We start from the raw sequence: 12,885 nt of genomic DNA, 5'->3' as shown, positions 1-12,885 counted from the left end.
AAAAATCTTTAAAGCCACAATTCCCCCAGAAACCTATGTGTGTTTATCTCATGCAAGGGTAGTATCTCGTAGTACCAAGCGTAAGGGTAGTATCTTGTAGTACCAAGCGTAAGGGTAGTATCTCGTAGTACCAAGCGTAAGGGTAGTATCTCGTAGTACCAAGCGTAAGGGTAGTATCTCGTAGTACCAAGCGTAAGGGTAGTGTCTCGTAGTACCAAGCATAAAGGTAGTATTTCGTAGTACCAAGCGTAAGGGTAGTATCTCGTAGTACCAAGCGCAAGGGTAGTATCTCGTAGTACCAAGCGCAAGGGTAGTATCTTGTCGGTAACCCTCCCGGCCCGACTCTCAGGGCGTTTACATCAGTCGGTGTTAGGGCTGCTCAGGATGCATTACCTTGTTCAGGGTGCAGGCTGGGTGTTGGTGCACAATGATGGGCGCCAGGAAATTTATTCATTCAAACAGCAGCTGTATTACCTCTTATACACAGTCTCACAGGTAATATACAGAGGTCATCTTGTATTTCCAGTAGTGTCTTTGGCCTGCTGTGTGCATGGCTTCCCCACTGCCCCCATCTCAGCCCACTAGGAATGTGCAGAGGCTTTGTATTAACCAGTCTGTCTATAGAATCCCTCTGCTCTAGTGATAATAGTGCTCCATATCCATGGGGCCCCTAGCGTGCCCAGTACTACATCTGTGATCAGCCCCTTCATCTTAGAGCGGCCTTCCACTACGTGGCCTTCTGGGTGAGAGTCAGTGAGGGACCTGCCAGTGGGGGGTGAGTCCAACTTACAGTATGCTTAGAGGCTGCAGCCTAACTCGGGGGAGCACAATCTTTTTTTCCCCCTGTGCCTCCCTGCCGTCTGTTCCCCTCTTTGCGCGCCTCCCCTCTTACCTCGGCTCTGACGTCTGGGCGTCATGTCACGGTGTTATTTGACGGCGCGTTGCCATGGCGAAGCGTCTTCAGAAGTCGTCTGAGCCAAGGTAAGTGCAGTTTACAGAGGCCTTCGCCACTTCCCCGGCACATAATTTAAGTGCCTTCGGGAAGCACGCGAGGCCTCTGTAAACCCGCGCCCCCCCGCAGACAATCTTGCGCTCCCCAGTTTGCGCACCGCTGGTCTAACTGAAAGCAATGGGGATGGGGAACCTATCCCATACATAGGGGATTACATAACAATACACATTGAGATCCTCCCTCTTCAACCCCTGCTAGGATCTGATTTTACAGAACCTTCCCCCCTCTATTTATAGCCTAGCATGATTTCCCTGTATCCAGGCAGAAAGGGGCAGGGCTTAACTTCCGCTTAATCACCCGAGCACCGTGTGATAGAGAATTATCACGGGAGGCGTTACTCATGTGAGCACACACAGTTACCACCCATCAGGATTACTAGGCCCTCAAGGTGTTAACTCATGTAAGGGTGGTACGTATCTCGTTTTTAGGGTGGTAGATATATCGTGTACAGTTGAGGGGTAGCTCGTGTACGGGTAGTATCTTGCCCTTGCGCATGTCCTGCTCTTTTAAAAAAACAATAAAAAAAACAAAGATTATTTTCCTAATCTCTCATGTCTGGGGTTATCTTGGTAACCGTTTAGCCAGCACTGGGCTCTAGGGACAGCTTCATGTTAACCTCCCTTAATATTTCAAGCATTTTGGATTGAAAAAATAATAAACAGCAATAGAAAGGGCAGGAAGAGATCTCGAAAAGTTAAAAATGAAAAAATAGCGGACCGCACAGACGGCTGCTTTCAGAATAAATAGCAGCAGCTTGCATTTTATTGTTTGAGATGTAAATGACTAAACCTGATTTTCCTTTAGTTTTCGACCGAACGCATTATCACGTTGTGTTGCTTTTATTTTGAATGTAGTGCAATTTATTAAATGGAAAGAAAAATATAGTGATCATTGAGCTAGTGATGCTAGATGACCATCGAAGACTGTTTTGTGAATGTGTGGTTATTTGCCAGTCTCTCATTGGTATAGTGGGAATACCAAATAAAACCTACTAGAACCTTTCTGAAGTGACGCCAGGCTCCTGCACTGGCACACGTTTGCAGAAGTGTAATACTATTTATAGCAAATAAAAATACAAGGCCCATTGGGGATCCTAGCAGGTCCTGTGTAGGTAATCCAATAACTTTATCCGTTATGGTTAGTGCCACTTCAGCTTGAGAGGAATTTATTTGCAGATCCACAGTTAGAGCCGATGGGCTCCTCGTTACTGAGTCCCTCTGGTGCATGCCGTTTCATACATGGCACTTACCTTGGACTCCCATATTCTTCTCTAAGGATCATAAGTGGCAAGATTACTGTCCCTTTCTAGAACATAAAGTAGGGGGCGTGGTGTATTCTGTTGACTTAAGAACATGGGTGTCTACTCTCCACGAGGCTCCTCTCCTCATGTTCTCCTGAAACCTGTCCTTCCAGACCAGTCTCTCCTCCTTAAATACTCCTGTGTGACATCTGGATCTCCATAGCAACCCAGGGCGGGCCTAACCTACAATAACACGGCTAGCAACATTTTATGAGCGGGGTTACATACATATGAATTTAAATGACTCCCAATTACTGATGACTATAAAAGTTTTTCAACTGGTTGTATACCGGATGTCAGGACACTGGACATCAGTCATCCATCCATCCTCTACCGCTCCCTATTTCATGATAAACAGTCCCCTTGTGGACTTGGTTATTATAAGCATCTTGTGAAGCAGCAGAACTGGTGGAGTAATATCTGGTATAGAGAGTATCCTGAATGCTTTGGCAGAAAGGGCACTTTCGTCACCCTGTTTTAGGTCTGCTCCGCTTATACTATATTAAAATTAGGGTTAGGCATTAAATGTCAATTTACTGTACATGTCATGGAATGGTCTAGCAAATATGCATTCAAAAGTGTAATGTTTATTTTAATAACCAATTCCCACACCAGTAAGGTAACTGTATGTACATATGTAAAACAATATATTTCCATTTTGCCAATATTTGAGCTTAGCATAGATTCACCATTGTTTTTTTTTTTTGGTTGTTTTTTTGGCATATACTTTGGTCAATTCAGCAAATGTCAATTAATTAAGCGTGGATACAAATATATCAAGAACGGGCATAAAAAGCTAGATAACATGCACAAATGTGTGTACAGATGTTGCAGGGGTTATTGCACCTGCTTGAGTATTATGGTGGGCTATTCTGCATTTTAAGGAGTCGGTGTAATAACCCTTACTACTAGGGTTGCCAAACGCTTCTCCAAAAATACTGGACACAATGGTGAAATAAGACACACACACACCCTTCTCACCTCCACTGCATTCTGTTTCCTCCTCTCCTTGGCCCCACCCCCAGGCTCTTGACACCACCTCCTGATTGGCTGTTGCTGGGTAATGCAGCCGATCAGAATGGTTGGAAGCTGCCCAGCCCCCTAGCAATAGCCCTGTTCGAGAAATCTGAGCCCCCCAAGCCGGTCATGTCACTATGTTCAGAGAGGTAATACCGGTCGGTATACACATACATGTCCAGTATTACCTCTAGTTTTTTACTGGACAGAGTTTTCAAATACTGGACAGTCCGGTTCAATACTGGACACCTGGCAACCCTATTACATATGTATGTGTATGTCTAGATGCACACTAAAGTTTGTGTAGCAGTTGAAGTGCATTTTAAAGCTGTTAATAGAATAACCTAGACTTGTAAATTGATAGTCAAGATGAGTTGATCCAAATTAAGATCTGCAAATTTGATTTTGTTTTGACTGCATAATAATACTCAAGGGATCATCAAGGACAAGTTATTGGCATGTTTGGACTACGCGAATAAACAAATTTACGCCGTCTAAGTTTAGCGTTCCTGAATACATCTGAATTTGTTGACACGCTTGTCATTGGAATTGTGAAAAGGGAGTTTCTGGTTAAAAAAAAAAAAAACTCTGGTGCAATTGTTTTTTATTTTTTGCAAAATGACTAGTCTTATAGATGTAGCAGCAATACAGCTAGGGTTTGGATCTTACCAGTTATTAACAATGTATAATTATTGTACACTATGTTGGCCTTCATACATATGAATCTGTAGCTTTTCTATTTGGTCTAAAACAAAGTTATCCGTGAAATGGTGGAATTTCCCCCAAAATGATCTGTTGTATTACTGCAAGCTTGAGATGTTTGCTGCCCAGGTGTGCTCAGACATCCTTGCCTGTTGCCCGATTCTGCATCTATGTAGAGCAGTGATTCCCAACCAGGGTTCCTTGAAGCAGTCTCAGGGTTTCCTCCTATGGGCCACAGACCCACCCCCCCCCATGGGGGTGGGGTTTTTTGGTATGTATTTTTTAGGGTGGATTGAGAGAGAGTGGGATAATTGACAGAAGGTAGGGTCAGTGAGAGAAGAGAGGGGGGCAGGAGGGAGTGAGTGAGGAAAAGAGGGAGTAAGAGTGAGACGCAAGGGATAAATACATGCGAGGCGGGAGGGGGGAGAGTTAGTGAGATGGATGGGAGAGAAATACATGGGTAGAGGGTGGGAAATAGAGGTGGCTCGTGAGGTGTGAAATGTTGTGACTGACCCCTGTCAACCCTAATATGTGTCAGCCAGATAGGGGTTCCCCGAGATTTTTCGAAATACTTCAAGGGTTCCTCCAAACAAAAAAGGTTGGAAATCACTGATGTAGAGATAATGTTTAAGGGGGACACAACGTCTGCAATCTCCCAGCAAACCCACCAATGTCAACAATACAGTATATTGTAAATGTAGAGATCGCACCTCCAATGACCAAAAGCAAGTGAGATTGTAGAGCAATGGGAAAATACTGTGGGGCTCCTTGGAAGTCTTATACTGTAAGTCTGTACTGTGGAGCTAAAAAAAAAAAAATTGGTGGAACTGACTCCAAAGCAGTGTGGTTTGCAGAAAATCAGTGAGCGAAACATGTGTTTTTTTAAATACTTTGACACGTGGTCTTATCCAATGGGTCCGAATAATTTTGGAAATACTGTAGTTTATAAAAAAAAAAAAAAAAAGTTATTCAAACAATTAGTGCAATTTAAATTAGGCTTAACTTTTGTCATGACTTAATCCCAGAGCAACCGAGAAACCTCTTGACACAGTGGAAGGCAGTGAAGCTTATTCACGTTTATCACATCTATAAACTTTACAACTGATCGGTTATTACTTTTGAGTACTTGTACCTCAAACTGTGTTCACATTGCACTAATTTGCTCTTTCCTTAAATTAAGAATGAGCTCCTCAGAAGACAATGAGCTGAGATCTTTATACTGCAGTCATGTTAGCTGGTGTGGAAATAGCATAGCGTTGCATTAACCCTTTGAATGCCGCAGCCCCCCTGGCACTGCCGATAATGTGAGGTGCGTCGTTCTCCTCTTCCGTTCCTCTTCCTGTAAGATCATGTGCTCTTTTCCGCTGGAGCCCAGCACGCGGTCTCCCCATCCAAAATGAGGCCATACATTATGACGTAGCTACTTGGTCATGGTGCCCGTGGTGTGGCAGACCCCATGATGTAGAAGCTACTTTCTGGTTCACCCAAAGGCTTAAATGCTGTGCATATATAACCTTTGTTTTTTTGTAGATGGACAGGTGTTTATTTTCAGTATGTGTCTAGTTATGTTTCACTCCCTGTCATTTGTTTTATTTATTAGTTTTTTTTTTTCCTGTGTAGTTGGTGTCATTTTATTTCTGGTACTAGTGATTTGATGCATTGATGAATGACCGTGTCCCTTAAGTTACGTGAAACTCCGCTGTTGCTTTCAGAAGGTTGCAGCTTCAGAAAGAACGAGGGAATGGAAGGTTATACATTGCTCAGTTAGCTGTAAGCGTTTCTAGAAGTCTTCTCGACCCATCTGTGCATGGTGAATCATTGTGTGCCAGAATTCGTAGGGTGTCTGCTTGAAACAGCTCAAAGTGAAGCTGAGTAAAGGCATGCTAGATGGTTCAGTGGCAAGAACACAAAGGAAACAGGCGATTTCCAGTTTGTTTTTTTTAACTTTAGAATAAAGTGTGTGTGTCCACATTTGGGAGTGTTAGCCTTGATAGGTATTCACCCCCCTCCCCCCACCTAGTATAAGAAAACATCCAGGATTCCAGTCCAATCAATGCTCCAGAAATTAGAACAATTCCTGGTGTCTCTTGGGTTTTTAAATCATTTTCCAGGGCCCTGCTGAAATGCTAGACTGAGCTGTTTTTTTTAATGCTTTGCAATTACTTGGTTCCCGGGGGACTTTTTCCCCCCCAACAGAAAACTATTTGCACAATCTATTCTGATTTTGTTCTCCTTCCAAGGTAAACCTGTATTGATTAAAGAACCTCTCTGGCAATAAGGTTAACAGATTTTTGTAATGCAGGGTTGTGTTGTTGCGATTTAGTCACTGATGAGCGATGCATACCATATTCTGCTTGCTTATTTGCCCGGCATTCCTGAAGCAGCACTTTTACTGCTGACATACTTATCAGAATAGCCTACTTCAGGGCTCAGAAAATTGAAGTTTGAGAGAGCTGGACAACGAACAAGAATCTCATTGAGTGCCCGGAACGGACTACAGGAGGGTATTATGTTGTCATATGTATCAAGTGCAATCACGTTTGAACACATCCATTTCACTTTTCGCTCCACATTGGAATTGACTTGCTTGTTGGCTCAAGATTTGGACTATTAAGGCTGCATGCTTTTCAGTGGCTTGTCCATTGGTGCATAAAAGCTTTGTGATGCACGCTCTGTTAAAGTGCTCATTATATGTAATACAATTAGTTCATATAGATTGGTAGGGTGGCTAAGGCTGCGGACCCGCTACGGCCGGCGGAACGCGCGGCCGCGACCCACCAGACCCTTTCCTCCAGTCTGGAGGTCCCCGCTGGCTCCTTCCGACGGGGCTGACTGCGTGCTGTGACGCGTCAGCCGGCTGATGCTTCGAGCTTCTGGTGAACAGAAGCGCCGACGTGTCACGTGGTGCAGCAGTCAGCCAATGAGGAGGGAGGAATGGGAGGAGCTACGGAGCTGCGGGAGGGAGGCGCTAAGAGGGATGTCTGTGAGGCAGTGCATGGCTCCCCCCCCTCCCAGATGTCTCTGTTTGCCAGGAGCTGCAGAGACCGGTGTGGGGGGGCGGGGAGCTGCAGAGACCGTGTTGGGGGGCGGGGAGCTGCAGAGACCGGTGTGGGGGGGCGGGGAGCTGCAGAGACCGGTGTGGGGGGGCGGGGAGCTGCAGAGACCGTGTTGGGGGGCGGGGAGCTGCAGAGACCGGTGTGGGGGGGGGTGGGGAGCTGCAGAGACCGGGTTGGGGTGCGTTGAGCTGCAGACATTGCCGCCCCCCTGACCCGTTTTGGCCACGCCCCCTGTCATGGCCACGCCCCCCCCCCCGCTCGCAAAAATGCTCCTTATGGACCGCAAATAGCTTCAAGTGCCTCTCCACGCGCCGCCTGTCTGCAGTGCGGGCGCGTGGTCTGAGGCAGTGGGGCCTTAGCCTTACAGAGCAACTGCTAAAAACCCTTTCCAGAAATGATCTTTGATTAAGGGACATATTTTTTTTTTTGTCCTGATAAAATGTAGATCTCAAACAATTTGGTGTTTAGAAAACATTTCAAACCCCTTTTTGTATTTTTTTTACTATCTGAATAATCGTTTTAATGAGGCGATCATATTTTACCTTTAGGTGTTCTGCCGCCGAAAGCCAAAATTATATAATTTGGTATTAGTGTAAGTATATCATAACTTTAAAAGGACAATCCCTCCTAGCACAAAGCGAACTGGGAAGAGGTAACATGTTTACATTGATAACTGTTAATGATTTGAAAACGTTAAAAGAAATGGCGCATAAAGCTTTTTATTTAATGATATATCGCAAACATGATGCAAGGTTTGCACGTCTTGTTGACATGCGTGTTTTTTTTTTTTTTTGCCTTGTATCTGAACAATACTAGAAATAACTCATTGTTTGCAATACTGTATTGCCGTAACTACGTCTGCACCATGTTTTTCTCATGTGTTGTATTCCAAACTCTCTCTTCTCCTCTTCCATCATATTCCACTCATAATGAAATAATGGATTTATTATATATAGTTGTTCTTTTATTCCTCGACATTGGGGAAAGCAAAACCTGTTAGGCTTTGCATGCATAATTACTTCAAATCCATCCTAGAAGCAAGGTGATAATACAGCTCAATCCCCTTATAACACTGTGCTTGGGGTCCAAAGAATCACATCGCGCCATAAGTGGATCTCGTTAGAAATAATGTACCATTGTATGCATTGTACAATAAAGTATTTAAGACACCAATAATCGTGTTGTAAAGTATTCACAAATACAAAAATTGGGAGCCACGCTTGCATCGCGTTATAAGCGGATTCGTGTTGTAACTGATCGCGTTATAACGGGGTTGAGCTGTATATCTTGTTTGCATTTTGTTTTTAGGCTTCTATCTCCTACAATGAAAGTCTTACCCCTTCAGGAAAACGATCAAGTCATATTGGCTTTTCCAAATCTATCGGCGTAGTTCAAAGTTCTAGTAGCCGTAGCCCGTCATGGAGAAATATATAGGTTGTGATCTCTTTTTGGGAACCCGTATGAATGTTCTTCATAGATGGAAGTATTGTGCACTGGTGTCAAAACCCCACAGATTTCTATGTGAAACAGTTAGGAAAGCTCTATATACGATCATTTCATATATGGAAAGCTCAATGGTTCCCAACAGTACATTTGGTCACACTCAATAGGGCCCCTTTTGACACAAATATATACTGTATGATGTGTTGGGTTCAGAGCTTGCAAAGATTGTGTCCCCAACAGGTATCACAATCCACGATGAATCCATACTATATCACAGGGGTGCGCAAACGTTTTGAGCTGCCTGCGCCCCCCTTACCTCTTTTTTTCCCCCCGGGTCTTGTGATGTCACGTCACCATGGCAACCGACGTCTGATAAAGCTGCGGGGTCATGTGACATCACGTCGCATGACCCCACGGCGTCATTTGACGCCACATTGCCATATTGGCGCATCACACCGAGCTTCTGAATCCCGGTAAGTGAAGTTGCAGTGGCTCGTGCGAACCCCCGGCATTTCATGTAAATGCCTTGGGGAAGAGCGTGGGGCCTCTGCAACCGTCCGCACCCCCCCCCCGTTTGCACACCCCTGCTATATCATATGGGTCATTAGTTGTGTGTTTACAGCTCTATTATCCTGCAAGGTTTAAACACTGTGTAATGCAATCCGTCATGTTTGTCACATGGATCTCACAAGCCCTCTTGATTTGTGGAGCAACGCCACTGAATCTTTTAGAAAGGAAAAAAAAAAAGAAATCCTAATGGCTAAACAGGTTTATGGTCTTACGTTTTCAATTTACCATAAGATTTAGTTTCTTAGACTCATGCTTTATTTGACCACCTAACTGCCAGCCATTAATTTGCAGACCATTTCCCAATTTACCTGTAAATATACGGTTCTACGTTTTTAAAGAGGGCTTTGATTTTTTCCCGCTAAAACCATTTCTAGATGGAGCGCTCCTTTTTAAGGTGCTGCCTACGAATGTAGGGGTGTTGCTTCCGATTTTAAGTGTTACCAACAAATCTTCTCCTCTTTTGGCAGGTCATCTTTGAAGCTGAAGCCTCAGGTGGGAGGAGTGGATACATAGCAATTGATGACATCCAAGTTTTGAGCTACCCTTGTGGTAAGGCTGATGGAAATATGCTCTGTTATAAGTACCTTCTCGGCATGTCCAAGCTCCGACATCTGGGTATTCCTGTCTGGCGCTTGTGCCCTTTGTGCTTTCTGCAACTTTTGCGCTGCCACTTTTCCAAGAAAATGCTTCGAAAACAATATTGTTCAAGACCTCTCTTGTTTGCAATGCCATGCAGGAAATGATGCGCTTGCTACATTAATTACAGTCTAATCTGAACTGTGTGCAGGAAAGAGAGACCTCGGTACATGAGTGCTAATTCGTAATTAAAACAATAAATGCATTATTTGTGCTTGCGCTTAATTGGTTCGTTTCAGTCAGGGCTGCACGGTTAGACTTAATCAAGATACAGACTGTGCACATCTTTAATGTGACCCTGGGGAATCTTTGGGTTTTTTTTTATCAATAGCATTCTGTTTTGACTTTAGCATTATTACATGATAATATCTGTATACAAAGTGTTCCTTAGAGAGCCTTGGTTACCCTTGTCTGCTAGGGAAGTGCAAAAGGTCCCACTTAAGATGTTCTGCTACCAGATGTGCAACACATTATCCGATTAGCATTGCAGCTATCATTGATTGGTTTCGAGCCGCATCAGCATGTAGCACTTGAATCAAACGGCACATGGTTGTTTATCCCTGGTTTTTGATTGACATAATTCCAAAGTGTTAAACAATTTTTAATTACAATTGAAGCATCACAAGTATTATATCTGTTCCTTTATATGAGCTTCCAGTCACATGTTTGTTGTTGTACATTCTTAATATATCTCCACAATTTCGACCACTCTGTACCCTTGGCGGAACATAAGCGGAAACAATATTCTGAAATCGCCTCTAAAAAGCCCCTAAAGAAAATAAGTGTTTTATTATGGAATCGGCTGTATAATCCACTTGCACAACGAATCATGATTCTGGGTGTATAAAAAAATGGAAATGTAGTATCGATGGTCCTTATTTGGAGTGGACACCTGCGCGGGGGACAGAAATGTGGATACTGTGATTCCTTTAAATACACTCTGATTGATGGCAGTTTGTGTGTGGTTTTGTATTTGGTGAAAATAATTTGTGCGTTATTGTGCCAGCTAATCTCTTTCTAAATGTTAATGTTCACTAACCTGGCACCTAACTTTTTGAGGGAAAACAAATCTTTGCAACAACATTCCCTTTGTTGCGTCTGAAGTAGTCATTATCATCAAACATGCACACCACCAACGCAGGCTGCATAATCCCTTCTGGGTTTCCTCAAATCGCTCATGATGCAATTGAAATATCTGCCATGTACCTGCATTGCTAGACTGTAGCAGCATTGCTAGATTGTACCAAAAACAGCCCCGCAAAAGTGCTTAACATACTTGAATATGTTACAATAACCAGTGTAATGGATTTATAAGAAGGCAGCATAATTACCCAGCAGCGATCCAACCTGCTAGGTCTATTTGGCAATATGTGGTTTGCCCCATTTGTATTAAGATTTATATGTTTAGTATATTATTCTTAGTCTAAATTTGTAGGTTAAAAGAATAGTACCCTAGCTTATTTTATATAGTTTAAAGTTTACATTGAATACAGTGTAAGCCTGCATTTATGTATATTTTTATTTGTATAGTGCCATTTATGCATATAGTGCTTCACAGCAATAATACACCCGACAAAATAATACAACACATAATGGGAATAAGCGTTTCAGACATAAAACAATAGGAAATGGAGGCCCTGCCCTCAAGAGCTTACAATCTAAGTGTAAGAGGGGGTTCTGGTAAGTGTGCCTGCAAGAGGCACATAATAATTCAGCAATAACGTCTAGTGTATTTCTAAATAAACAGGCTTTGAATAGTAAATAGTATACATCACAATACCCAATTGTTTATTTTAGCTATATATTTTTTAAGTCAAATAATGAACTATATTTACTCCCACTGCAACCTTACTGGAGACTAGTAAAGCATACGTACAGTATTACCCACATACCTGGTTCTGGTCTGTTTGTTTTTATAGTTAATACAAGGTCTTGCCTTGAGTAAAAAAAAGCATTGTATTTATATTTGTGTGTTTTTAAGCACGACTATTCATGTTTTTTTACCTTCACAGATAAATCCCCTCACTTCCTGAGGCTGGGAGACGTGGAGGTCAATGCTGGTCAGAATGCTACATTTCAGTGTATTGCCACTGGGAGGGAAGCAGTGAATAACAAGCTGTGGCTTCAGGTAAGATCTGCTACTCATCCATGTTTCCGCTCACTTGGAGATCAGTGCATTCGTAACATGTTTCTATATTATCTGTAGACCTTGCATATTTTGTATGAAAAAAAAAAAAAATATATATATGTAGAAAAAGTATCCCACTAATATATATATATATTAGTGGGATACTTTTTCTCTCTTTTGATTATATATACTGTGTGTGTGTGTGTGTGTGTGTGTGTGTGTGTGTGTGTGTGTGTGTGTGTGTGTGTGTGTGTGTGTGTGTGTGTGTGTGTGTGTGTGTGTGTGTGTATATATTTCTCCAAACATGAATCGTTTTTATTATTTAAAAAATATATGCCATTTTGCCTCGGCTCCTATCTGGGGCTGTACTTAAACACATTTTTAAAACTTTTAAGGTGACATATGCTGATTTTGATGTTGTGTAATTGGTTTACTAATACCACACTTATTACTTTTGTAGCTCACTTGAGGTTAAGAAAGTTCAGTGGTCAGAATGTTTGTGTCACTCTACACTCCTTTGTCTCACTAGTTTACTTGCTGAACTAGTTTCAGTTGTTTTTCAGAAAAAGTAGACCTTAAACGAATAAAGATAAGAATATTGCTTTACACACCTTTTAAAATAGGGCCCAACCAGCCATGTCATTTGTACAAGGTAATTGTCACTTGCATCAGGCACAATAAGTGACGGGCATGATTGCTGCTTCAGTAGCTAAATAGTTTTTTCCTTTTGGAATTTCACACGTCGTCCAGTTCCCATACGGGAATCCACTACAGCAAATACAATGAAACCATCCCATTACTCTCCAAAGCTCATGGGCAAGACGGCATATGGTGTTAGATTCTTAGAGTTTCAGCAGCAGTGCAAAGCTCTCACTGGCTCGATATCAACCCATTCAGCCACCCATTCCGGTCTTCGGGGGTCTGCTGTAATGTACCTGAATCATATCATATCTGTAGCAGTGCGGGAACAATCTGTTAAGTTCCCTTTTAGCTGCAGAGACATCCCTTGTGGATGATTTAA

General features: G+C 42.7%; 1 protein-coding gene across 5 annotated transcripts in view; it reads left to right on the top strand.

The window, feature by feature from the left end:
• PTPRK (protein tyrosine phosphatase receptor type K) overlaps positions 1 to 12,885 on the top strand; it is a 449,549-nt gene that overhangs the window by 203,439 nt on the left and 233,225 nt on the right. For all 5 annotated transcript variants that reach the window (XM_075597282.1, XM_075597281.1, XM_075597279.1 and 2 more), the window contains exons 4-5: positions 9,568 to 9,649; positions 11,749 to 11,864. In XM_075597282.1, coding sequence (XP_075453397.1) covers positions 9,568 to 9,649; positions 11,749 to 11,864 — 198 coding nt within the window. The remainder of the gene's footprint in view (positions 1 to 9,567; positions 9,650 to 11,748; positions 11,865 to 12,885) is intronic.

Source organism: Ascaphus truei, chromosome 4 (genome assembly GCF_040206685.1).
Source record: "Ascaphus truei isolate aAscTru1 chromosome 4, aAscTru1.hap1, whole genome shotgun sequence".
NCBI lineage: Eukaryota > Metazoa > Chordata > Amphibia > Anura > Ascaphidae > Ascaphus > Ascaphus truei.
Note: the sequence above shows the minus strand (reverse complement) of the source record. Positions and strands in the feature narration are given on the sequence as shown.